General features: G+C 37.4%; 8 protein-coding genes across 8 annotated transcripts; 1 reads left to right on the top strand and 7 right to left on the bottom strand.

Moving 5' to 3' along the window:
- Positions 1–212: 212 nt before the first annotated feature.
- On the bottom strand, positions 213–989 carry EV154DRAFT_518459 (C2 domain-containing protein). The gene has a single exon (XM_051602620.1). It carries the CDS (start codon positions 958–960, stop codon positions 316–318), a length of 645 nt encoding a protein of 214 aa, XP_051454679.1. The 5' UTR covers positions 961–989; the 3' UTR covers positions 213–315.
- A 4843-nt stretch (positions 990–5832) lies between these two features.
- EV154DRAFT_518450 (uncharacterized protein) lies at positions 5833–8756 on the bottom strand. The gene is made up of 2 exons (XM_051602619.1): positions 8155–8756; positions 5833–8093 (listed from the first exon to the last, which is right to left on the bottom strand). Exons 1-2 carry the CDS (start codon positions 8402–8404, stop codon positions 6025–6027), a joined length of 2319 nt encoding a protein of 772 aa, XP_051454678.1. The 5' UTR covers positions 8405–8756; the 3' UTR covers positions 5833–6024.
- EV154DRAFT_518442 (uncharacterized protein) lies at positions 8739–12457 on the bottom strand. Its single transcript, XM_051602618.1, has 9 exons — positions 12298–12457; positions 12014–12225; positions 11814–11946; positions 11565–11733; positions 11296–11496; positions 10524–11206; positions 9687–10451; positions 9162–9624; positions 8739–9093 (listed from the first exon to the last, which is right to left on the bottom strand). The coding sequence occupies exons 1-9, from the start codon at positions 12416–12418 to the stop codon at positions 8964–8966; spliced, it is 2877 nt and encodes a 958-aa protein (XP_051454677.1). The 5' UTR covers positions 12419–12457; the 3' UTR covers positions 8739–8963.
- Positions 12458–12506: 49 nt separating this feature from the next.
- On the bottom strand, positions 12507–14369 carry EV154DRAFT_518439 (uncharacterized protein). Its single transcript, XM_051602617.1, has 6 exons — positions 14054–14369; positions 13734–13967; positions 13300–13605; positions 12977–13235; positions 12832–12903; positions 12507–12768 (listed from the first exon to the last, which is right to left on the bottom strand). Exons 1-6 carry the CDS (start codon positions 14203–14205, stop codon positions 12700–12702), a joined length of 1092 nt encoding a protein of 363 aa, XP_051454676.1. The 5' UTR covers positions 14206–14369; the 3' UTR covers positions 12507–12699.
- A 167-nt stretch (positions 14370–14536) lies between these two features.
- On the top strand, positions 14537–16734 carry EV154DRAFT_605009 (major facilitator superfamily domain-containing protein). Its single transcript, XM_051607445.1, has 9 exons — positions 14537–14823; positions 14881–14908; positions 15010–15060; positions 15124–15275; positions 15346–15995; positions 16062–16109; positions 16181–16324; positions 16395–16567; positions 16637–16734. Exons 1-9 carry the CDS (start codon positions 14579–14581, stop codon positions 16658–16660), a joined length of 1515 nt encoding a protein of 504 aa, XP_051454675.1. The 5' UTR covers positions 14537–14578; the 3' UTR covers positions 16661–16734.
- Positions 16653–18376, bottom strand: EV154DRAFT_469308 (eukaryotic peptide chain release factor subunit 1). The gene is made up of 4 exons (XM_051597820.1): positions 18240–18376; positions 18139–18170; positions 17937–18080; positions 16653–17817 (listed from the first exon to the last, which is right to left on the bottom strand). The coding sequence occupies exons 1-4, from the start codon at positions 18332–18334 to the stop codon at positions 16754–16756; spliced, it is 1335 nt and encodes a 444-aa protein (XP_051454674.1). The 5' UTR covers positions 18335–18376; the 3' UTR covers positions 16653–16753.
- A 92-nt stretch (positions 18377–18468) lies between these two features.
- Positions 18469–19828, bottom strand: EV154DRAFT_426050 (beta-lactamase-like protein; the record flags this gene model as incomplete). Its single annotated transcript, XM_051596287.1, has 3 exons — positions 18469–19068; positions 19144–19443; positions 19547–19828. 3 exons carry the CDS (start codon positions 19826–19828, stop codon positions 18469–18471), a joined length of 1182 nt encoding a protein of 393 aa, XP_051454673.1.
- A 2340-nt stretch (positions 19829–22168) lies between these two features.
- On the bottom strand, positions 22169–23083 carry EV154DRAFT_518434 (uncharacterized protein). Its single transcript, XM_051602616.1, has 6 exons — positions 23031–23083; positions 22878–22972; positions 22709–22811; positions 22567–22640; positions 22475–22507; positions 22169–22407 (listed from the first exon to the last, which is right to left on the bottom strand). Exons 2-6 carry the CDS (start codon positions 22970–22972, stop codon positions 22389–22391), a joined length of 324 nt encoding a protein of 107 aa, XP_051454672.1. The 5' UTR covers positions 23031–23083; the 3' UTR covers positions 22169–22388.

Genomic DNA, 23083 nt, shown 5'->3' with positions numbered 1-23083 from the left:
ACAAAATACGCTCTCTTTGGAACATAGATGTATCAATACCAATCACTTTCCATTAGTTTTTATAGTAAGAATTTTTAAAATCCATATTGATTACTTATATTTCATTAAAAATATCACTCTTAATCCTTTCATCTCCAAGCGACCCCCCCTTCTATTTTTTTTTAATTTGAGCTCGAAGATTTAACAAACATAAACTTCATTGGTCATGATGATGAATACAGGTAAAAGTCTGAGATATTTTATTAACAGAGAAAAGGCCGTGGCTTTACTGATGGACCTAAATTATTTATACAAACCAACTTTAAATTTGGGGAGTTATTCTTCGACAGGCTCTTCTCCTTCACGAGCGCGACGTTCAGCCTCTTCTTCTTCAAGTTGAGCTTCGTAGAGCTTCTTTCCGAGTAAAGTAGCACCGATGGCAAAACCAGCACCGAAGAGACCACCAGCAACACTTACACCAACAGCCTTCTTCTCATTGGACTTCATACGAGCACAATGCTCATCGTTTACATTACTTTCACCTTGAACAGGCTCAGTGTCAAAGTTAGGAGTTTCAGAGTTAGGGAAACCCTTAGCAGCTAATTGCAAGTGGACAAGACCGGCGCGGTTTCCGTCAGTGTCGTAGATGTTGAAAAGACCGTTCAAGTAAGCACCATCAGCATAAACAACTTGTTTAATAGGGATAGCAGCAAAACCAATGACTTCATCAACGGAGGCTTCTTTATCAAGAACTTCAATAAAGAGATCGGGCTCGCCATTCAAAGGGAGTTCAAAGGATTGGTTCCAAGAAGCTTGAGATCCACCATCCTTGTGAGTAAAGGTCTTAACGAACTTATCCTTCTCTTGGAAGTTCAAAGAGAGTTGCAAGAAAGGATCTTGCTTACCCATTGTTTGGACATTAATAAGGTCAGAGGCAGAGATGACGTTGATTTTGAGAGTAGATTCGGAGTCGCTGAGCATTTTGGATTATAAAAAAAGTATATAGAAATATAAAGAAGTAGTAAACAACCAAGATTACAGAGCTTATTTATACAAGATTTTTTGAAATTTTACATGACATGACGACGATCTTTTCATTGCCCGACTTTATTTCTAAAAAAAGCACTAGTCCCGTACATCTTTTTGTTAGTGTTCACGTGTGTCTTTCCCGGTAAAATGAAGACGGGAAGTTAGTATGGGTGTTAGTGAAACGCCTCAATGCATAATTTGTTATTTTACCAAAAGTTTTTTATCATTTGCATACCATCTTTTTTTTTTTGCAGTCTGTAGGAACATTAGAAATACACGTAATGTAACGGCGAGAATACTTCTTACTCACGAAACTTACTTTTTAAAGCCTAAGCAGCTGACGTATTACTTTATGTGAGCACTAATAGATATTCGGCAGTCTGTTATGACGTAAATAATTTTTGGCTCATTCGACCCTTATATCTTTGTGCTAATATAACATCAGAAATAACAAATCTACTGCTAAAAACGCGAAATAAGGACGCGTATACATTTGTATACTTTTATTTTATCTCGCTATGTTTTGATAACATAAAAAAGCCAATAAACAAACAGCACTCTAAATAACAAGGTTATGTCCTAATTAGATACAGCCCGGTACCTTCACAAAAGAACAAGTAAAAGTAGACTATGTGTAACCATTCGGTTGATGTTTCAAATTTAGAAATTTCTCAGGGTGAATGATTTTGTCTTTTCGGACCACCCGACCAAAGTGGCGCTAATACAACTCCGCACCGAAAATATTCGACACTTTTCACAAAAATTTGAGTTCCTTTAGTCATGCATTTTTTTAAAACCAAAAACTTGTTAATAAAAGGTATCTCAAATTCTACCAAACTTGACAAAATAGCAATATATATATATATTTTGTAAAAAGAAACTTTTTTATTTACGTTAATAAGTGGTATTTGAGCCACGAGCTTTTTTTACTGCCCGGCATCTATCGGGCATACTTTCTACAAGCTTATGACACACTTCATCCCCCAACAACTTCCATTCCTGATGAAGTGCAACCTCCAATTCATTAAGATTTTGAAGCTGGGCTCTTCTTTTAGCAATCCTTTGTCCCAGGAGGCGCCAAAGGTTCTCAATCGGATTCAAATCGGGACTTTGAGCGGGCCATCGCTCAAAGCCTGCAATCCCAGCCTTCTCTTTCCACCACCTCGTATATCCTCCTGTATGGCATGGGGCACCGTCTTCTTGGAAAATAAAGTCATGACCATATTTCTCTGTCAATTGTTCAAGCCAAGGGAGAAAGTTTTGACTTAAACAATTGACATATTTTTCTTGATCGACAGACCCTTTTAGTGTCACCAAAGGGCCCAAACCGCCTGCCCAAAAACATCCCCATACCATCACTGATCCCTTACCAAATTTAAATGTTGGTAAAACAAATCTATCCATATACCTTTCACCCTTCTTTCTAATAACTCTCACACCACCGTCGTTGTGCCTGAGTGCGAATCGCGACTCATCGGACCAGATTACCTTCTTCCAGTCATCTAATGTCCAATTCATCTTGTCGTCGACCCATTCTCTTCGCGTTTTTTTATGTCTAAGACTCAAAAACGGTTTTTTGGAAGGTCTGCAAGAATAAAAACCGTTTTTGCGAAGTGCATTCCTCAATGTCGTCAGGCTGATTGGATCGGTAGCCTTCGCAAGATTTTGCATATGAACACTTAAAGGTTCAAAGGAGTCCCTTCGAACTAAAAGCGTCAGGTGATGCTCAGCTCTTGCTGTCAGCTTTGCTGGTCTTCCTGGACGAGGTTGGACAGTCGTGATCCCTTCAGTTCGATACTTTTTTATAATCGTAACAACGGTTGTTCTAGGAACGCCCAATTCTTTGCTGATTTGGGTACCTGTCCATTTGGCATGCTCTGCCAAACCGCAAATGACTCCACGATCGAAATCTGAAAGTTCCTTGCTTTTTCTAGAGACTTTGTTAGTAATGTCAGTAAGTGGCATGATAAATTGTGTAATAAAATATGAAAGAATCGTTGAACGAAGAAAGAGTAGGTTTATTTATTTTTTTGGCTCAAAACGGAAGTGTCGAATATTTTATGTGCGGAGTTGTATTATGCATTATTTCAATCTTAATCGTATTAATATTGAGTTAACGCTCAGGAACACCACCCATGTTGAAACGTAAATAATGATATATGTACAGCTCAGACAATTATATTTCCGTGCCTATGCCGACTATCCGTACAAATCTGCGCACAGATGGTAAATAACGCGAAAATAATGGAAACGCATCATAGGTGTTTTCCAGGTACTGAAAAGCCAAGATATTGCTATATTTATGTCTTCGGAGTCAAATAAGGGCCTAACACAAGAAAGTTTAAAGTCACTAGCGCGTTTATCAAAAAAATACTAGCTCTGGACCTGTAATTACAGGTAAATTAAGTCAATTTAAAGATGTTAAATTTCGGCTACTGTTTAAAACAAAGTTACATGAATTTTTGAAGAAAAAAAAAAAAGACGCGTAACAAAAGATGACTTCTTTAAAGGCTGATAAGGAAGCGCGAATACAGAGAAAGAGCCATTTAAAATAATATACTTCTCCGCAAAATTGCTGTTATGGGATAAGTTGTTGTGCTATGTTCGCATACTTACCAAAAGCAAACAGATAGCGAAGCTGACATGCATAGAAACTTTTGGGGTGGGTCTTCCATCTCCGCTCCGAAATTAAGGAAAGATGGAGTTACTTGTGGTCTACTTTAATGCAAACGAAAAAGTAAGTTTTGGACCAACGAACGCTATTCAATTTCTCCCGTGTGAATACAGCTAGTATACCCGAACCCGTATTAGTACATCGCGCTATTTTATATTTGATTACATTGTCGCTAAAACCACAACATAATAAAACTTTGATGTTTTATATCACTTTTTTTTTTTCGTGTCTTTTGTTTCAATTTATTTTTTTATATAAGCATAAGGGTGTTAAATGACACGTACGAATTGAACAGGTCATTCGCTTTAGATTTATTAAGGATGTCCTTTTTTAAGCTTGCTCAAGTCTTCAATAAACTCAGCACTACTGCCATTATTTTCATATTCATACAATGAACAGGACCTTTCTTTGGCGTATGTGCTTGTGTCTATTTTGTATCTGGCTTCTTCCTTATCACATTTTCAATAATTTCCTGACATATTTCTTTTGATTTGGCTATAAAGGTATTTGTTATTATCTCGTTCCTTTACGAAAGTTTTGTCTATAAAACAGAATAGTACTAATAACATCAAATGTCTCCGATGTTGTTGAGGCATTTGTTTTAAGAACGCTTGCAGAAAGTATGGTTAGGTGCAGCATCCGCAATCAACAATTGACTTTTTTTTTTTTCGCCCAAAATAAACAAACTGTTTTGGGCAGAGGCCCCTAGCACAGACGGTAAGTTTATTTCGGGATTTAGTGCTAGAAAAAGTGTTTGGTGGGTATGACTAGAGTACGCGTAATATTTTATAACACTTACAAGCATTAGTCCTAAGGTTTATGAATCTAAGCGTGAACTCTTGATTGCTATTAACATCTGGGGGAGCTTTTTTCGATGTTACTTGATAGTTACGGAAAGGAAAATCTACATCTACAATGTACGATTTAAGTGGTAGTACTTTCAAACGCGTGATACAAATATTGACTCAAAATCGATGGGATAATAAACTATTAGAGGCTTTACTTCTAAATCGTTTATTAGCGGACCTTTGCTCAAAGCGTTAACATGAGTGTTTAAAGTGAGTATCGGAACTACTGGGAAGGTTACATCTGGGTTCAATTTGAAGGCCATTCGTATTGTTGTATACTCAAACTGGTTAAGCGAAGGTGAGTTCGGGCTCGCTTGAGTTTTTTGGAACACAAACTGCATATGGTTGCTCTAAATGCATGGAGATATGATTGATTAAGATCACGAAGAGAAAGAAAATATGCTAGAATCTTTAGCTTTTATTTTAATAGAAATGAATTATTTGATTGTTTATATAATCGAATAGGTTGGGGGCTTTTTTTTTATAAGAAACAAAGATAGCCGTTTACGTTACAAAATACTTAGCCTGCAACATGTTTTTTGTAATCATGTGCATTTAAACTTTCTATCAATGTTTTATTATAATATACGTTCATTTAAATGCACGTTGAATTGACGTGTAACTCAATTTTTCAAATAAATTGTATTGCTTTATGTTGCTATCGCAACCACTACATTTATGCATCATACAAGTATGCCACTGTACCACTTCCGAAACGCTTACATATGATTAGTTATAGAATTTATCATTGATGTCTCCGGAAAGGTTCTAACATGGAAGCTACCCTTTTCGGAAATGCCTTGTGACGAACCGGCCATCACCTTTGAGTTTGGTTCATTCTGCCAGGTTTAACCCCGATAGACAGTGCGCATATATTACTAAATAACTAATAAATGATTGATAAGTTCGGTATTATACAAGTAAATGATTAAGACATGAATTTAATTGTAAAATAAGTCAAGCCTGAGAAAACAAATAGTATTCAGTAATGAAACTTGCAAGTGTGCTCTTAATTTAAGGGTGGTCAACGTGATATAAAAAAATAGACTACACGCTTGGTAAAAAAAAAAAAAAAAAGATGTGGAGTGTACTTGATACGAGGAGGGTCGATTTCAAGATGAGGATCATTCAGTTATCTTAGCTGGTAGTAAATAAAGATGTTCGACATCACTTGGATGGTAAAAATAGACCAACGTTCCTCTTTTGATGTCAGCGTGGTACAATGTCTATCACTCGTTCATGCTTCTAAAAATACAACGACGATCCCCTTTTCTGGGGGGGGGGGCAACCTCGGCTGGGGAATAGATTAAAAAACGCTTCTTTGTTTTTTTTTTATTAAAAGAAAAAGGTTTAATGATGATGATTATTTTACAAATAAAAAAAATAAAGGAGAGAGAGAAAGGGAGAGAGTGAGTATGACTATATAAATAAGATGAGAATAAAATGTATGAAGGGTTTTTTTTTTGTTTTTTTTTTTTTGTTGGGTGGGTTTGACTAAGGCTCCCAGTCAAACTCAATATCCTGTAATCGAGACACCAAATCATGTTCTTGCTCAACTTGATGACGGTTCATTTCAGGGATAAATCGATCTTCCAGAGCCAAAGCATAGACTTGGTTATATTCGTGCACAGGACCTTGGAAATGACCACGATCCCAGCCCAGGTTCAAAGCACTACGAATCATTCGCAAAATAAATTCTTCTCGCAGTGCCTTGTTTTTGCGAAGTCGATGGAAATCCTTGGATGCATCCACAATAGCGGTTTCTAATGAGATGGGTGAATCATGGTCATAGACATAGCCATTAAAGTATTCGTAACTCTTTACAACTGCACCCTTTTCTGTCACGACAGTAGGATCCAATAAAGTCACACTGACTTGTCGAGATCCTGCTTGGTATAAAGGTCGGTCAATGATGGATTCATGCAAACTACCTGCACCAGTTGTAATCACTGCAGATCCAAAGATCATGCCTTCCACCGTTTCCAACCCAAGGCTATCGTAAGGATTAGGTGCAAATACAAAATCAGCGGCCGCACGACAAAAGATACCCACACGACGTTGCTCCTTGCCTGTAATGACCAAAGATACATGGTTGGGATATTTCTTGGCAAGTGCCTCTAAGCGTTCAGTAGGATAATCGTGTTTGTTGCCCATAATAATGAATCGCATGTTGTGCTTGACAAAGTATTCAGTTGCTTGTTCAAAAATTTCCAAACCCTTGTTGTTTTCCAAACGTCCACGGAAAAGAACAATGGGACGTTTCATATCTTGTTCTGTGAAAACGCTACGTTTAATCAAGTAACGTTTAGCACGATCCTTGTAGACGAACGTAAAATCTTTAGACTCTTCAGACAGTGTCCAATACGTAGGTGTATCGGGGATATCTAAAGCTAAAGCATGCAAAGGATCTTTGGAATGAATAGATTCTTGATCTCCAATGGAATCAAGAGCGTATTGAGGATAACCCATCTTTCTCGAAACCAGCTTGTCCGTGATGAATGGATGCTCGGAACTGTAAAAATCAATGGCGTTACTGATACCGAAAAATCTCGAGTTTTCGGTCTTTTTGAGGAGTCCATCCATGACCAATTCTTTCAGATGGAAATCTCTTCGGCCTTCAATAATATCAGCGGCCATGGGTCGACTAGCAAAAGTGACTGCTTGGGCGCGGTCTATGGCTAATTTGGACATGAACATTTTACCGCCATACACATACTTGCGCAATGATTCACGCTCTGACAAGTTATCCATAAATTTGCGTACATTACGGAATGAATTAGAATATTGAATTTCCTCTTGTTGATGATCATGCATGGTGTAAACAATAGCGGGAGGACGAGGACCTAAATCATTGGCATCTTTTTTATCCTGCAAGAATTTAGACACATAGGCATTGGAAGCGCCATGAATATGAACGATATCGACACGAGGAACAATACGAATAGGAGCAAAAATGGATTCTTCATCGGAAGCAGTGGCTTTATGAGCTAAAAAAGCTGCTGCTGCTTTGGCAAAGTATTGATCACGCCATTCCATGGGTAACTCGTTCTCGGTATGAATATCATTGACAGTACGACATTTGAAAGCTTGGTTGAAAGGTCGACGGTTGGCATGACCAATCATGTAAACAGGAACAACATCGGTGGGAGCAGGTGCAATTTGTGGTGTGATTAAAACGGATGTGTTGATATTGTTAATCATTTGCCATTCATAAACACTGGGAGCTTGTACAGGTGGGTTGAATGCATGCATCATTTTCCACACCCGGAATTCGACATTCATGATTTGACCAGGTCGTTTTCCTCGGATATCCAGAACCATGTCAATCTCTTTGTCGGTGACAAGACGACGCATGAAAGTATAAAATGGCATAACGATGGCAACTTCGGTAAGGTTCGAAGCTTGTTGTGCTGCTGCTAAAGCCGTCACTGTTCTACCAAGTTGAGATGTCACTGCAGGTCCAAATTCTTTAGTAACATGATAGACTTGTGTGCCTTTTTCAATCTGACTCTTGACATTGGTGTCCAAGTGTGTGTATTGCTTAATTGGATATTGTCTTTTCACTATATGATGATACTCTAATTAGAGATGTGTAACTTTTTTTGTTTTGTTTGTTCTTTTTACCAATTCTGATAGGCAGGGTCTCTACGTTTAATAAATTATAGCTCATAATAAGCACGGCACATTCGACAAGAATTAACAGGAAAACAGCTATCCCGAGATAATTCCACCAACGCCATTTCTTTCCATTGGAGAAGGAAGACTTTGTGGATGAAGGAGATGAGATGAATGGAGGTCTTATACGAGGTAAGAAGTTTGTAGTGGGTGAATGAACATGACTAGGCTCTTCTGTTTGAACCGAGGGTGTTGACATTACAGTTAAAACAAAAAGGAAAGGAGTGTTAAAGGATCGTTAAGAGGAAAGAGATAGAACAAAGACAGAAGAAAGAAAAAAGAGAGAAGAGGTTAACTGTTTAGTATTCTTATTAACTCGTTCAAATGGAGCTTTAAACAAGGTTTGTGCGACATATAATCAATCAACTTTTTTCCATCCCGGGCCCATCAAAAGAAGAAAAAAGACCACTATTACTTTTTTGTTGTTTATATATAGTAGAATGAGAGTTAAATATAGATTTTATAGTAATTCATTCAATGAAAATCTTTTTTGTTCGAAGATAGCCTTCATAATTCGATTATTAAATGAGCGAACCAAGTTTACAATCTCCAGTGTGTTACCTATATTTTCATGACGAAGCGCTTTGTTAATGTCTTACAAACGGCACTTTTAAAAACCAAAAACAGATCGTTTTTTCATGGTCTTTCTATTTTTCTAATCTTTTCGTTACACCAACCATCTCTCTCTCTCTTATTTTTTTGTGTGCTTTTTTTTTAATAATAATAAATAAATAATAGATGAGTAATTTACCCCTTCTCTACACAAATCGGGGCAAAATAGTAAATGGTTGTATAGGTCTAGTACTTTCCAATTCCAAAGCATAAAAGAAGCACTCCTTCGTCCTACCCGGACGTTCTGTTTGTCTATAAATTTCGCCAAGATAAAACCTATAAATGTATTTTTTGTTTAGCCGAGTTTTAAAATATTTTTTACATTTTAATTATTTTTTTTTTACCATGCCGATGGATTATCCCATCCATTGCCTTGAGTCACAGATTCCAAAATACCTTGTGCAATATCCAAATGCTTTAAATCCATGTATGTCTTGGCAAGCCAAACACGACACTCCACATCATTTGGTTTTGTCACAAGTCCCTTCTCAAACGCTGCAATTGCTTTTTGAGGCTGCTTTTGTGCGATCCGGATGCGTCCTAATAAACACCATACTCCCGCGTGTGTGCTCCAGTCCACATTCTCTCCTTCACTCACGGCCTTTGATGCCTCTTCTAATTTACCTTGCTTTAAAAATCCCTCGGCTGACAATAGCCATAAATCACATAACATTTTGCACGATCGCTGGTGTTGTAACTTTGCTAGCGTTGTTGGGCGTGTTAAGGATGACATATTGGCCAATAAAGTTTGTGTGCTTGATGTTGTACTATGAAGCGAAGTTAGAGATCCCGTTGTTGTTGTACCAACTATAAAACTGAGTTAGACAAAGAAAAAAAAATGTACTCTTTTATACATATATACTACTTACGTTCTTCTGTGTTTTTTAAACGCATGAGACCTTTAGGATCCAAATATTTGTTCTTGTTGACTGATTTAACACTGGATGTTTCTGGATTAAACATATCGGCCAAATGAAGTTTACGTCCTGTAAAGGAAGATGCCGATCGTGTAGTAAATGTACTTGCATTACTCGCACTTCTTCCGCGTGTCCCTTGTTGTTTCTCTGTAGAGGAAGAAGAATACGAGGGTTCGATATGACCCAGAGAACCGGACAAGACCATACCATACCTTGCATTCCCTTGTGATATCGACTCATGCAACATATTGGAGCTCACATCCGGAATTAACTCGGGCACAACAATCTTACCAAATGTTTGGAACAGCGAAGATTGTGCTACCAACGCCTCCTCTGCACCATGTACACGTTCCACCAGTAACGTTTGGGTCATTTGTAAAAGTACATGTTGTGCAATATCTTCGCTGTAATCTACCCAGTTTTCGTATAACTGACTTTCGTTCAGTGCTAATTCGCATGTTTTGAGTGCTTGACTATCACTTTCTTTAACAGGACAGGTACATAATAATGCCAACAGATGCCATGAAGGTAAATGATTCGAGTTCATTTGTAATGATTTTGAGACCATCGGGATAGCATTTGAAATATCTCTCATTTCCGCTAATTGAAGTGCTAACTGATAGTGAGTTTCCCATCGACTATCATCCAATTCGAGCGATTGACGTAACGCAGCGAGTGCTTTTTCATGCAACAAAGGTCGACGCTTTGGATCGAACGCTTAAGCGAAAAAAAAAAAAGGTATGATTAAAATATCCCACATGTATAAAAGTATACTTCTTCTTTTTTTACTTTGACTAGCCAAAAACCCGTAAGCGATACCCAAGATACGCTGCACTTGAGCTCCCAAAACCGCCCCATGATCAAGCTTATACACACCATAAGCCAACTCGGCCACCGTTACTGCATCTACACCTCTTCCCAGCTCGTTACAATACATTTGCACAGCAACCGATAAAACATTGATCTTGTCCGCCACAATTTCCTCACGTTGTTGCGGGTCATCTATTTTGACACTTGCTTCGGCTACTGCTAATTCTTCAATTTCATCCGGCACTAAGGGAGCTCCAAAGACATCGGAGGCTAAAGGAGCTATTCTCGAATCCAACAAAGCGGGAGATTCGAGACCGATCAAATAAAGGTAGATACGTAATGCATGTTCTGCTTCTTCATAATCACCTAAATTCACCAATGCATGAAATAAATGTCGTGTCACACAAGGAGAATTGAACGTCCTTAACGAAGCTCTATTCAAGGCTTCCACATAGCCACGTTTCTCGGTCTCGGTACCTCCTACCAAAGCAAAATCAGCTGCCAATTGGTCTACAAAATCAAGAACCAATGCGTTCATTTGTCCTGATTTTGGAAAATGAGCAATAGAATACACTAATTTTTCATAGACTGTATGTAACTGCATAATCTCGATACTGAATAACTGATGATGATATGCTTGACATGCTTCTGGGAAATCAGCTCTACAATAACATGTTTAGTTCTAAATCACACTCCTTTACCATTCTCTTTATTTCTCCCCCACCACCACCACATCCCGGTTTTACTTTACTCGCTCATTTGCTTTCCTTCTTCGGTCAAGCGATAATCCACTGGTGGCAAGTAATCCCCTCCTCTGTAAATACTCGATAAAAAGGTTAAAGAATTCCGTGTGACAACCAAACGTTTATAAACACGCCAATTGTTCAATTGAGAACTACATGTCTTTTGATACGCTCTAATTAAATCCATGGTATGCGATGTAGTGAGATGACTATTTAAAAGAAAGAAAAGGTTAGACTTTCTTCTTTGTTACTATAGGAAATATGGTGTTACACAAACCCTTCATTTAATGCATAAAGAGTTCCTCTATAAAGCCCATCCTCAGCCCATTCTACCAATAGACGCTCGTTCATCAAGTTACGATCCAATGGACTATTGATGAACGAGACCATATCTGCATATGCATCCAACGCTTTATCCTTCATCTCTAATAACTCGAACGACATGGCTTTTTTTTTTTTTTAATAACAACAAAGTGGGTAAGTTGGCATGTTCATAGGCAGATAGAAAAAAAAAAAAAAGGAATACCTTTCATGGCCAATGCTTGTATTTGAACAATAAAGCTGTAATTCGTGTTTAATTCGACCTCTTGTAAAGTATCTAGTGTATTTCTATATTCTCCACATTCAAACCAAGTTTGAGCCAAAATGACTCTTGCAATCTAAAAAAAAATCGGGTAAGTTTCATTAAACATATAAACTTACAGCAATACGCATGAGCTTACTTACTTGCTTCATTTGAACCGTATCGGACGATGTATCCTTATCCCCCAAAGCAATGGCCAATTGATGCTGTACCTGTTTCATAAGTGCGAGATCCAGACGTTTTGGCAAAGTGACGTGGTGAGGCGAATCCCTGAGGAAGGCGTGTTTAGGCTCGAGTCGATGAGAAACCAGGATTTGATTGAGTGCCACTTCTGCTAGAATGGATTGCTCCAGCACTAAAAGAGAAAAAAAAAATTAACCCCCCATTGAGTATGAAAAGAGTTCATGTGCGTGTATTTATTCATTACCGATGCCAGGGGGATTATGCTTTTTATATCTTCTAGCAAGTTCAGGTAAAGCTTGCCAATTGCCTTTACATCGAGCGATATCAATATCCTTTGCAATCACAAGTGCTTTGTTTGTCACCATTTAAAAAAAAAAAATTAGTTAAAAGGGAGGGGAAAAAAGGTTGTCCCAAGTGATTTCCTTTCGGGAAATCTATTTATACGATACCTCATATATTTTCTTCTTGATTACTCCTTCCAATCAGAAAGGAGGGAGTTTTATTTTTTTTATGCAATTGAAGGGGAGAAAAAGGGGGGTAGGAAAAAGTTAATTTTTTTTTTAATAGTAAAAAGTATATGGGAGAGGAGGTTGATATCTACAGTGTGATTTGCAATGATGATTAAGGTCTTTTTTTTTCTTATTGTTCAGTCAAGATCCATGTTAACAACAAGTCTTGCTTGAATACGTTTAATATTTGGTACACCCAGTTCTGTCTAAGGTGAACAAAGTCAGTAAAGAAAAAAAAGAGATAGAATGAAATTATGGTTAGCAAGTACCTTGTCTTGGGAAGAGTTTTCTTGCTCATCCGTATTCTCTGCGGTATTTGAGCATCGGTAGAAGCCACATCCCTTAAAAAAAAATAGATAGAGAGAGAGAGACAGTTAATACATAGACACATCCACATAGGATCTCGTACAATACCTCTGACCAAGAAGAACGACAAGCCCAACAAAAGCAGAATCCACAATAAGAACAATCCACTTTGTTGCAACCCTCGTCTCTGTTGATCATGATAGAACAGTTGGGACATTGTCGACTATGTTGTAACTTCCACTCTACCGTAGTCATCATGTCTTTATCGGTTAAAGTACCAACAATCCTTGACATACTTTCCTTACACTCCATATTGAAATGAGAGTCATAGCCACAATGCAAGCATACAGACACTTTACAATTTGAACTAGTTTAAAGATAAAAAATCATTAAAAAAATCATACAATCTACTGGCGTCCCAGATGTAATACCACTTCATGTCAGGAAACAAGGCGATATGAGCAAACTGAACCTGTTTCCATATCTCGGGATTTTCACACAAATCCATATACGCAAGCGAGATTTGATGAGCAAAACGTTCCTTTATGTGACTCTTTTCAAATACAATGACATCTTGCATGATGCGTTTATAAAGACTTAATAATTTTGAGTCTGACCAGTCTTGTCTCTTATAAATCGTAATCCAACGTTTGACTGCAATATGTTCTGTATGATTCTTATGTCTTTCTCCTTTAGGGCAAGCTTGCAACATGTTTTCCATCAATTCGCAGAACAATCTAATCAATAACACGCATTAAAAGGATTTTAGTTGCATACACACACACACGCGCGCACGCGTGCTCACTGTCGCTCTTATTTTCGCTCACGCGTTATTTTTTTTTTATTTTTTTTTATTTTGGTATACCTGTAGTTGCTGGGTTTCTCGGACGAATGGAGACAAGGGATGATATCAGTTTCGCAGTGAGGACAGGTACGAATATAGCTTCGATAAGGTTTGTTGAATTTATCATAGGTATCGACGATATGTTGAGGTACGTATTGACTCCATTCACGCTTAGGTATTGATTCATTACAGACGGGACAGCTGATGGGAGTCACACTGAGGCCCCATGATGATTTTACAACTTCGGTGATATATCTTTATTTTCTACGAGTGTTAGCGAACAACATTTTTTTTTTTTTGCAAGTATTCAATTTTTTAAAGATATACACAGAGAGAGATACCTTTGAAAGCAATCGACACAGTATTGATCTCGACAAAACTCTAAACACATATCCAGTTGAGCGTCAAAACAGATGGAGCATCTATCCAAAAACAGGTCCATATCATCCTCTCCAAACGAACTAGCTACGGATGATTCCTCTGTTTCAAACATATAATCTTTTTTTTTTTATCAGAAAGAGAGGGAAAAGGGGAAATAAAAAAAAAGAAAAAGAACTGATGCGTTTTAAAATTATATAAATAAAAGAAAGAGAAAAAAAAAAAAATGATGACCTTGTGACGATTCTGATAAACATACAACAATTGATGTGTAACTTTAATTTGTTGCATTTTTATAAGAGAAGAAAAAATTAGGCCTGTCAAAAAGCTAATGTGCCAACTCATGATCTTTTTTTTTTCACCATTATTATAGCACACCTCCTTTTTTCTTGGTTGCAGGTAAAATCATTTAAAGTCCAAGGCCTTTCTCTCTTTTTTATTTCTCTCTCTCTCTCTCTCTCTTTCTTTATTTCATATTTTCCAATTAGATGCTTGAAAAGATAGATACGACATACACAGGGACAGATATGGATTTAATTCATACTGGCTCTCATACGCTGGTCGATGAATATCATGGCTTTTCCGATAAAACCAACAACCATTCCATAACACCAGAAGACACTAGCTTGGAAGAAAAAAAGATCCTCAAATCCTTGGATATTCATATGATGCCATTGTTCTGTATTTTTTATTTTGTAGATTTTCTCGACCGTGCCAATATCGGTAACGCAACGTAAGTTTACCTTTTTATTTTTCATTAGATAGAAAATCACTGAACACTCTAATATAGTTTGGCGGGCATTCAAGATGATTTACATGTAAGGGAAACACTATAACACACAGAAAAGGGGATTGGGGGGAGAGGGATGTGTAATTAATGCATCTACCTTTTTTTATATATATATATGTGTGTGTGTAGCTGACGCCTGCTCAATTAAGTACTGCTATCTCTGCTTTTTACATTACCTACGTACGTGTCCCGCTCTATTTTTGATTTATAACATCATAACACTTTCTTTTTTTTTATTCGTAGATTATCTTTGAGGTGCCATCTAATATGGTTTTAAAGCGAACGAACGCCGTCATGTGGCTCTCATCTATTATGCTCTTGTGGGGGTTCATGACTGTCATTATGGCGTTTGCTCACAACTTTGCTGGCCTTCTCGTCTGCCGTCTATTACTCGGGTAAAATTTCCAATCTATATATATATCTATCCGCACAATCATGCTCATCATTTTTTTTTCTCTTTTTTAGTGCGGCGGAAAGCGGTTATGTACCTGGTATCCTTTACATGATGTCCAAAGTTTATCGACCACGCGAATTTGGACTGCGTGTTGCTTTATTGATCTGTATGTCGTCGATTGCAGGCATTGTATCTGGTCCTATTGCCTATGGTACTTCTTTTTTGGAAGGCAAAGGCGGACTACACGGGTGGCAATACTTATTTATCATTGAAGGTATTCCTACCGTCATTCTTAGCGTCATCTCCTTTTTTTACTTGTTTGATGATGTGCAAAAGGTGCCTTGGTTGAGTGTCCGACAAAAGGCACTGCATCAACAATACACACAGACACCCAAAGGCCAAGGAAGCAGTACATGGGTGTGCTTTGTAAAATCATTAAAGGATTGGAAAACCACCATGTTTTCCGTGGTGTATTTCTTGAATGCAATCACGGTTGTGAGTTGTCAAGTGTTTATCCCTACCATTATTGATGGCTTTGGGTTTCCTGTATTGACATCACAATTGTTATCAGCACCTCCGTATGTGATGCAGACCGTCATGATTATTGCAGGTGGCTATATGGCGGATAAGTATACTAATAAACGGGGTGTCTTGATGGCTACCGGGTTCTTTATTGCTGCTGTAGGTTACATGTTGTTGATTGTGTTGGAAAGTCGATGGTGTAAGTTATCATCTTTTATTTTTGGCTAGCATTTGTTATAACTTTGCATAATGTAATCTTTTTTAGCTCGATATGCCTCTTTATTTGTGATAGCATCGGGAATAGGCTTACAAGGTTTGCAGAAATTAAAAAAAAAAAAAAAAAAGAATCAAATATATAAACCTTAACCTTCTTTCGGATACTAGCTCCTGCTAATGTTGGGTGGTCCTCGATTAATTTCCCTGACTTGGAGATACGTGTGATTGCAGTTGCAATTGTAGTGATGGTGGGTAATTCAGGGGGTATTGTTTCCTCCTACCTCTATCCGCTTTCCGACGGCCCTCACTACTGTAAGTCAATTTTTTTTTTTATATATATATATACATGAATGAATTGTATACTAATTTTTTTAATGTTTAGACTTTGGAAATATTTTTAATTTAGTCTGTGGTGTGATTGGTGCACTATGGTCCGGTTTAACAAGTTACTTACTCTACCGAGAGAACAAGAAGATGGACCGTCAGTACCAAGAATTCGGAAGTGAGACGGGAAGAGACAATGGACAGGAGGAGGAGGGGCAGCATCAGCAGCAGGTTAGATATATATTAAATAGCTGCATTCGCATATAGACTAAAAATATTATTACTATTATCTTTTTAAAGACACAATTTAGATATTACTATTAGAAACATTCATATTATTTTATATTTATTCAGACATTAAAAAAAAAAGAAAAAAAAAAGAGAAAGAGAGAGAGAGGCATTGTAATTTTTTTTTTTTTAAATGTACTCTTCATCATCATCAGAAATAAACTCATCATCGTCATAATTAAGTTGTTCAAAATTGACACGGTATCTGAGGATACCACCAATACCACCAAAACCTCTAACGAATTGAGAACCTTCTTGAGAACGATCGGTGACGATTTCAAGAGCAGCACCAAATTCCTTGTACTTGTGAGTGAACCATTCTAAAAGAGGCATGCATTCAATGACTTCCATCTCAGAGTTGGTGGTAGCATCAGCACTGGTATCGACCAAGAAGGATTTGGTCTTTTCTTCTTCGGCATTGGGGTAAACAACAGACTCAGTACCAGAAGCATCACGCAAAATGTAACGGTTGGAAGCTAAATTCTCCCAAACAATCAAAGTCTCAACAGCACCCATCTCAAGAGCCTTTAAGGTATCTTCAATACCGAAACAGTACTTTCCAGTATCTTGAGAGATCTCACTAAAGTAGTCACCAATCAAACGCTTCTCTTGAATGAACTTGACGTTGGATAAAGCTTCAGCAGATAATTCAATAGCTTGGTTGAAACCGTTCTCACCACCATAAGAGACATCCACAATCTTGACAATCTTGGCACGAAGACGAGGATCGAACAAGTCGGATTGAGACAATTCGGTCTTGAAATCAGCAGAACCAGCCAAGACGAGACCAACACAGTTGACCTTATCGTTGGTGATAAAGAGTTGAACAGCAAGTTCAGCAATCTTACGCACGTAATTATGTCTCTTTTCTTCACGGAGACGAGAGAAACGAAGAGCGGACTGACCACCACGACCATGCTTCTTTGGTAAATCCACAGACAACTTATGAATGACATCACGTACATTACCACACACTGTACCAAAGAGTGAACCATTACCATCCATAACAATAAAACCAAACTTGGCATCGTTATCCAAAAGTTCGGCCAAAGGTTCCACATGGAATTTGTTATCACACAAGTAAAGTGAGGTGTTGATGGGCTTGTGAGGTTCGAAATCGATATTCACCTTCTTTTCTTTACCTTCGTCTGTGATAATGGTACCACAATAAACAACTAAACCATTCTCAGGCACTACACAGAATAACCCCTTCAATTAGTTTGTCATGCATGAATTTTAGGCTCGCTTGTAAAAAAAAAAAAATCATGCGCCCTCTCTCTCTCTCTTTCGCTTTCTCTTTTCTCTAGTTTACCTCTGTTGTATAATTTCAAACGTTGTTGGGTGGAAGTAATGGCGGACAAGACAGACAAACGATTGACACGAGACTTAATGTTGGAGGCAGTACCGTATTCATCGGCCAACATTTTAACAACACGAGACACTTGATCCTTAGGAGCTACAATACATTAATTTTAGTCTCCCATTGTGTTTACATGAAAAGAAAAGGAACTTACGAATAACAAGGGAAATCATGGAAGTACCGTTACTAAAAAAAAAAAGTACGCTAGTGAGTTACTAGAAAAAAAAATAGACTAGAAACATCAATGGATATTACCCTCTGGCAGCTTGAAGATTTTTAATCAACTTCTTCATCTTCCAAATCTCGACATTTTCATCGGTAGTGTCTGTGGGAGCTGTTGCAGAGGACATCTTATTTTAATGTTTATAATTAATTTAAAAAAAAAAAAAAAAGATGGGTCTTACCCATATTCTATTTTTTTATTTTTATTCCCTTTTTTTTTTTTTTAGACTCAAAAATAAAAAAAATTTAAGGTGGCTTGTTTCTAATTTTTCATACCAAAACCAACTAATTCATCACCTAGACAACCATTTTCTCTTTCCATACCGATGGTAGACCAAGAGACACCATAATCATGACCAGGATAAACAATGATGCGGTTATCCAGATCGCCCAGCACATGACGCAATGTATGTTGCATGGATTTTCGATCCCCACCAGGCAAATCCGTTCGACCGCAGTGACCACCACAGAGTAAAGTATCACCTGCAATTAATCTCGAGTGATTGATCAGTAAAGATTGGGAACCGGGTGTATGTCCCGGTGTGTGTATAAATCGGATATGTAATTGACCAATGATGAGTTCCGCTGTAATGTTTTCAGTACAGGTAGGTACCATACGGTTGGATGGGATGGTGGGATTGGCTTGTTGAATAAAGGGTATATCGAGTGGATGCACATAGGCTTTGATGTGGGGTAACTTTTTTAATAAACTGGCCAGACCCGAGATTTTGATGGGTAAAGTGTCATAAGGGGAGGGAGGTGTACCGCCCACATGGTCGAAATGATAATGCGTCACCACCGAGGCAACAATCGTATAACCTCTCTCCGTCACATACTTGAGAATACTGTCAATATCCCAGCACTAAGTCCAACCCCGTTCGAAAATTAGTTTTTTTTGTAACCCCCATTTTAAAAAAATGTTTTTTTTTATATCTACCGCATCCACAATCACGCATCGTTTGGTCTGTTTATCCACGAGTAAATGGATAATATTCTTCATGTGTGACGCAAATTCATACAATTTATTCTGGATAGGATTCATACTCTTTTCAATCGCAATGTCTTTGCCACATACCAGTTGAAGAATGGCAATACCCATACCGTCATTGTCCTTTTCGATCAAGGTCTTTGTCAGTGTACGAGATATCTGTTCTCTATTTTCCTGTTTATTTTCTTTCTGAATCGCTGTCTTTAATAATCCGATCGCTTCATCAAACTGAGATAACTGTAATAATGCCTCTGCCTTACGAAAATAGCCCTGATTTAAAAACATCCCATTTTTTTTTTAGCGAGACAGAGAGAGAGAGAGAGAGAGGGGGGCAATGATGTAATCTATTTACCTTGGACCAATGAGGAGCCAGGTCAATGACTTGGACAGCATCTGTATATGCTTGCTGATATTGGTTGAGCTTAAGATAGGTAGCACTTCGGTTAGCATAGATCAGGGCAAGATAGTCGGGTTCTGCCGTTGACGTTTGTAACACTTTGGTATATTCGGTCATGGCATCGGTATAGAGATGACGTTCAAAGAGATCGTTGGCTCGACTCGTTGCTTTATAACTTTTCTCGTTAGGCGCTGCTGCTGCTGCTATTACTGTCTCTGTCTGTATCAACGAAACCATATTCTAGCCCACCCTTCAAAAATAATATACGAGAGAGAAAGGGTGAACAACGAAAATGAGAAAGATAAATTATAAAAAAAAAAATAGGAGGGGGGAGGGGAAAGACAAAGGTATGACAAATAAGACGTTGTGTCAAATACGAAAAATAAAAATAAAAAAACTCATGTGTATACATTTGGCAAAGACGCACATTATTATATATATATATTTTTTTTAAAAGGAGTTTATTAAAAATAAGTTCATTACAAATCATTAAATAGAGAGTATCTGTAATAAAATAAAAAGGATTAATATATGAAAAAAATAAAACTTTTTTGTATAAGATAAAAAGAGAGAAAATAATGAATAATGTAATCCAAAATATATCAGGGATGACGAGCGTAATTGTCACCCCACTTTATGGTTTTCCATCATGAAGCTCGGACTGGTGCCAGCTAAAATTCATCATTGTAATGGATCACAACTACCCATTACTTTCTCCCTCATTACCCTCTTTAATTGAAGCTAGATATTTACCTTTTTAATGTTCACAATTGTAAAGAAAAAAAAATTAATAAATGTATCCACAAATTTAACGATTTTTATAGGAAACGCTTGAAAAAAAAATTTTCTCTTCTTTGTGACTGACAAGTCTCGGGGAGAAAATAAAAAAGGCACTCCGATAACTGGGCTTGATTCCATTGGCTTTTAATTATCTCGATCATCCCCTACCCAAACATAAGCTTTGCCTCATAGGGAGCTTGTATACGTTTTGACACGTCCATGCAATTGTAAATGGATCAACAGAAACAACATTTAATTTGCTTCCTCATACAGCGAGCTGCCCACCCCCAGCCCCCCAGAAAAATTTGCTTTGTCAAACGTTGATTCTGTTTGGTCTCCGTCTGAACTAAAAAGAATATGTTTATTCACTCTTTGAACAGCTTAACCCTTTTGTGTATGAAAATCGATGGGCAACATTTTAAACAGGCATAGAGATAAGACTTCTAATGATATAATAATTTACCGTATCATATCAAAGTAGGCTCTCATTCTACCGCTGAAGGCTGTATACAACTAGCTGCAGGACAATGTGATGGGCCGAGTTTACTTGTTACTGCAAAGATGAAGCAACTTTACAATATGCTTAAATTATATAAAGATTTATTGTTTTCTTTTGAAAGCAGTATTAAAACTTTTTTTTTTCGCTTGATAACAGCTTAACAGTATTCATAGTTTATTGAGATTTAAAAGTGATTATAGCAGCTCTTGGTGACAAGAGCCTTTGGAATGGCTGCTGAAACTTAATCTTAAAAATCTTTGGACAAAACTGTTGAAGTCACTATCTTAATCGTTCATGATGGTATTATGGTCTTCTTGAATGACGTTTATAGCGTCCATAATCTCTCGAAGGCAGTTCTAGATGTATCAAATAGGTAAGCCATGCGTGCCAATCATATAAGTTTATTTTTTTAATATAAGGTACTTACTTTCATAAGAATGGCAAAAAAGGCCAATTCAGCCAGACAAGTGTTGCGTTCTTCGTAATTCTCACTGATTTCGGCCTTTGCAATACGTTCAAAGGTAGAAGTACCCTTGTGTGCATGTTTAAGAGACCACGGACGCAAGGTATCATCTAAAGAGTAAATGGGAATCACTGATTAGTAACATCATATGGCTGTACTCAAGAGTGTAAAATCTACTCACGACTAGCTTGCAAGAAATAAAGTATCAGCTACCGTCTAAATTCTTTTTGTGTATTTCCTGCGACACCAAAGCTTCTCATGATCACTCTTTGCATATAATTGGATATCGCTGCACGTCTTGAAATTCTTTAAAATTCCTAACACAATGCTTTTCCTTCGTCCAACAATTATCGGAATGATCTGGCGAGGTTTAATAAGATAAAATGTTAGACGGGAAGTTTTAGTTATGTAGATCACACCTACCAAGCACAATAATTGAGTAAATATCGGCCTCATTAGAACAAAGACGCTACAGAAAGACGCAAGCACCTATCTTGCTTTAAAAAAGGGTACAGAACAGTAGTTATTGACCTCAATGAAACAACAAAGAGACCCAAGTCACAAAGACGCTAAAGACTATCAAAATCATCCAGTGAAAAAGTGATACAGCTAATAGTACAGTAGTTGTCAACCTCAATGAAATAACAAAGAGACCCAAGTCACAAAGACGCTAAAGACTATCAAAATCATCTAGCTGATAAAACAGGAGTTTATATAAATTGACCGCGATAGAAATTTTGCAGTGCTGTATTCGTAAACTTAATTCTTTTGTTCCTTTCTTATCTGTTATTCTCATCATCAGCTATGTCTTCTTCCTCATCTGTTAATAATTATCGTGTGACTTTCGAAACGAACAACAGGTACTTCAAATACTTTTGTGATCATCCCGCGAGTGAATGGGAACTTGATCACTTCAAGGCGAATTTCCCAAACGAAAACTCGTCTAAGTTGGCGAACATTTATCTGTCTTGCCTTAATACTATCAAGGACCTTGGGGACATACCACAAGCTTTGCCGGGGTATATTTCGATATTGATCTCATCTGTCAGACTCGATCAAACCGGTGAACAGCAGGTAAAAAGGCTTTTGACTATTTAATTTAAATTGATACAATTTACATTATAACTTTTGGGATTTACAGAGAGATGATGAAAATCCTAGTAAAAGACGAAAAGTAAGATTGATTTCGATAAGAATCTAAATGATATTCTAATTTTTTTTCCTTTTAAATAGACAGCACAATCCGAACAGGATTTGTCAGACTTTATATTCGACCTTGAGAATGAACGAAGTTTACATAGATATAGGTAATTACTAACCCAAATGACAAAAAAAAAACACGAGTCTAACACCTCTGCGTTTTTGTATATGCTAGCCCGGAAAAAAACGGCATTAAAAAAATTGCGCCAGCATTGGAGAGCAATGCTAGCCTGTTTGGGGAGGACTTGGTCCAATTTATCAGAACATTAGCCGAGGAAGTAAGTTAAATCACGTCTTAATTAGAAAAGGCTTTAAAATTTATGTATCTTTTTTTATTATTTCAGGACACTGCCGAAAATTTTAAAATCAGATTAGACGGCACAATCCCTCTCAGAAATGATGACGATAATAGAATTATTATGAGCGTAATGAATGTCATGTAAGTAAATTGTTATATAAAGTTAATTGGTTTTTGTAACAACAACAAAAAAAAATAGGGCTGGCGTTTATAAGAAAAGGCCAAGTATAAGCCTCTCAGAGAAAGTATACA

This window comes from Mucor mucedo, assembly GCF_025094135.1.
Source record: "Mucor mucedo strain NRRL 3635 chromosome Unknown EV154scaffold_89, whole genome shotgun sequence".
In the NCBI taxonomy this organism is placed as follows: Eukaryota; Fungi; Mucoromycota; class Mucoromycetes; order Mucorales; family Mucoraceae; genus Mucor; species Mucor mucedo.
The sequence above is the reverse complement of the archived record's forward strand: the minus strand, read 5'-3'. Positions and strand labels throughout refer to the sequence as shown.

Coding starts and splice junctions, on each gene's coding strand:
- EV154DRAFT_518459 (XM_051602620.1), bottom strand. CDS start 960: ATGCTCAGCGACTCCGAATCTACTCTCAAAATCAACGTCATCTCTGCC.
- EV154DRAFT_518450 (XM_051602619.1), bottom strand. CDS start 8,404: ATGTCAACACCCTCGGTTCAAACAGAAGAGCCTAGTCATGTTCATTCA. Junction 8,094..8,154: donor GACCCTGCCTATCAGAATTG/GTAAAAAGAACA, acceptor ATCATCATATAG/TGAAAAGACAATATCCAATT.
- EV154DRAFT_518442 (XM_051602618.1), bottom strand. CDS start 12,418: ATGGTGACAAACAAAGCACTTGTGATTGCAAAGGATATTGATATCGCT. Junction 11,947..12,013: donor ATACGGTTCAAATGAAGCAA/GTAAGTAAGCTC, acceptor ATTTTTTTTTAG/ATTGCAAGAGTCATTTTGGC. Junction 11,734..11,813: donor ACAAGCATTGGCCATGAAAG/GTATTCCTTTTT, acceptor AAAAAAAAAAAG/CCATGTCGTTCGAGTTATTA.
- EV154DRAFT_518439 (XM_051602617.1), bottom strand. CDS start 14,205: ATGTTTGAAACAGAGGAATCATCCGTAGCTAGTTCGTTTGGAGAGGAT. Junction 13,968..14,053: donor TGTGTCGATTGCTTTCAAAG/GTATCTCTCTCT, acceptor TAGAAAATAAAG/ATATATCACCGAAGTTGTAA. Junction 13,606..13,733: donor GAGAAACCCAGCAACTACAG/GTATACCAAAAT, acceptor GTTATTGATTAG/ATTGTTCTGCGAATTGATGG.
- EV154DRAFT_605009 (XM_051607445.1), top strand. CDS start 14,579: ATGCTTGAAAAGATAGATACGACATACACAGGGACAGATATGGATTTA. Junction 14,824..14,880: donor GCCAATATCGGTAACGCAAC/GTAAGTTTACCT, acceptor ACTCTAATATAG/TTTGGCGGGCATTCAAGATG. Junction 15,061..15,123: donor CTGCTTTTTACATTACCTAC/GTACGTGTCCCG, acceptor TTTTATTCGTAG/ATTATCTTTGAGGTGCCATC.
- EV154DRAFT_469308 (XM_051597820.1), bottom strand. CDS start 18,334: ATGTCCTCTGCAACAGCTCCCACAGACACTACCGATGAAAATGTCGAG. Junction 18,171..18,239: donor AATCTTCAAGCTGCCAGAGG/GTAATATCCATT, acceptor TTTTTTTTTTAG/TAACGGTACTTCCATGATTT. Junction 17,818..17,936: donor TTTGAAATTATACAACAGAG/GTAAACTAGAGA, acceptor TATTCTGTGTAG/TGCCTGAGAATGGTTTAGTT.
- EV154DRAFT_518434 (XM_051602616.1), bottom strand. CDS start 22,972: ATGACATTCATTACGCTCATAATAATTCTATTATCGTCATCATTTCTG. Junction 22,812..22,877: donor TTAAAATTTTCGGCAGTGTC/CTGAAATAATAA, acceptor GATTTAACTTAC/TTCCTCGGCTAATGTTCTGA. Junction 22,641..22,708: donor TAATGCCGTTTTTTTCCGGG/CTAGCATATACA, acceptor GTTAGTAATTAC/CTATATCTATGTAAACTTCG.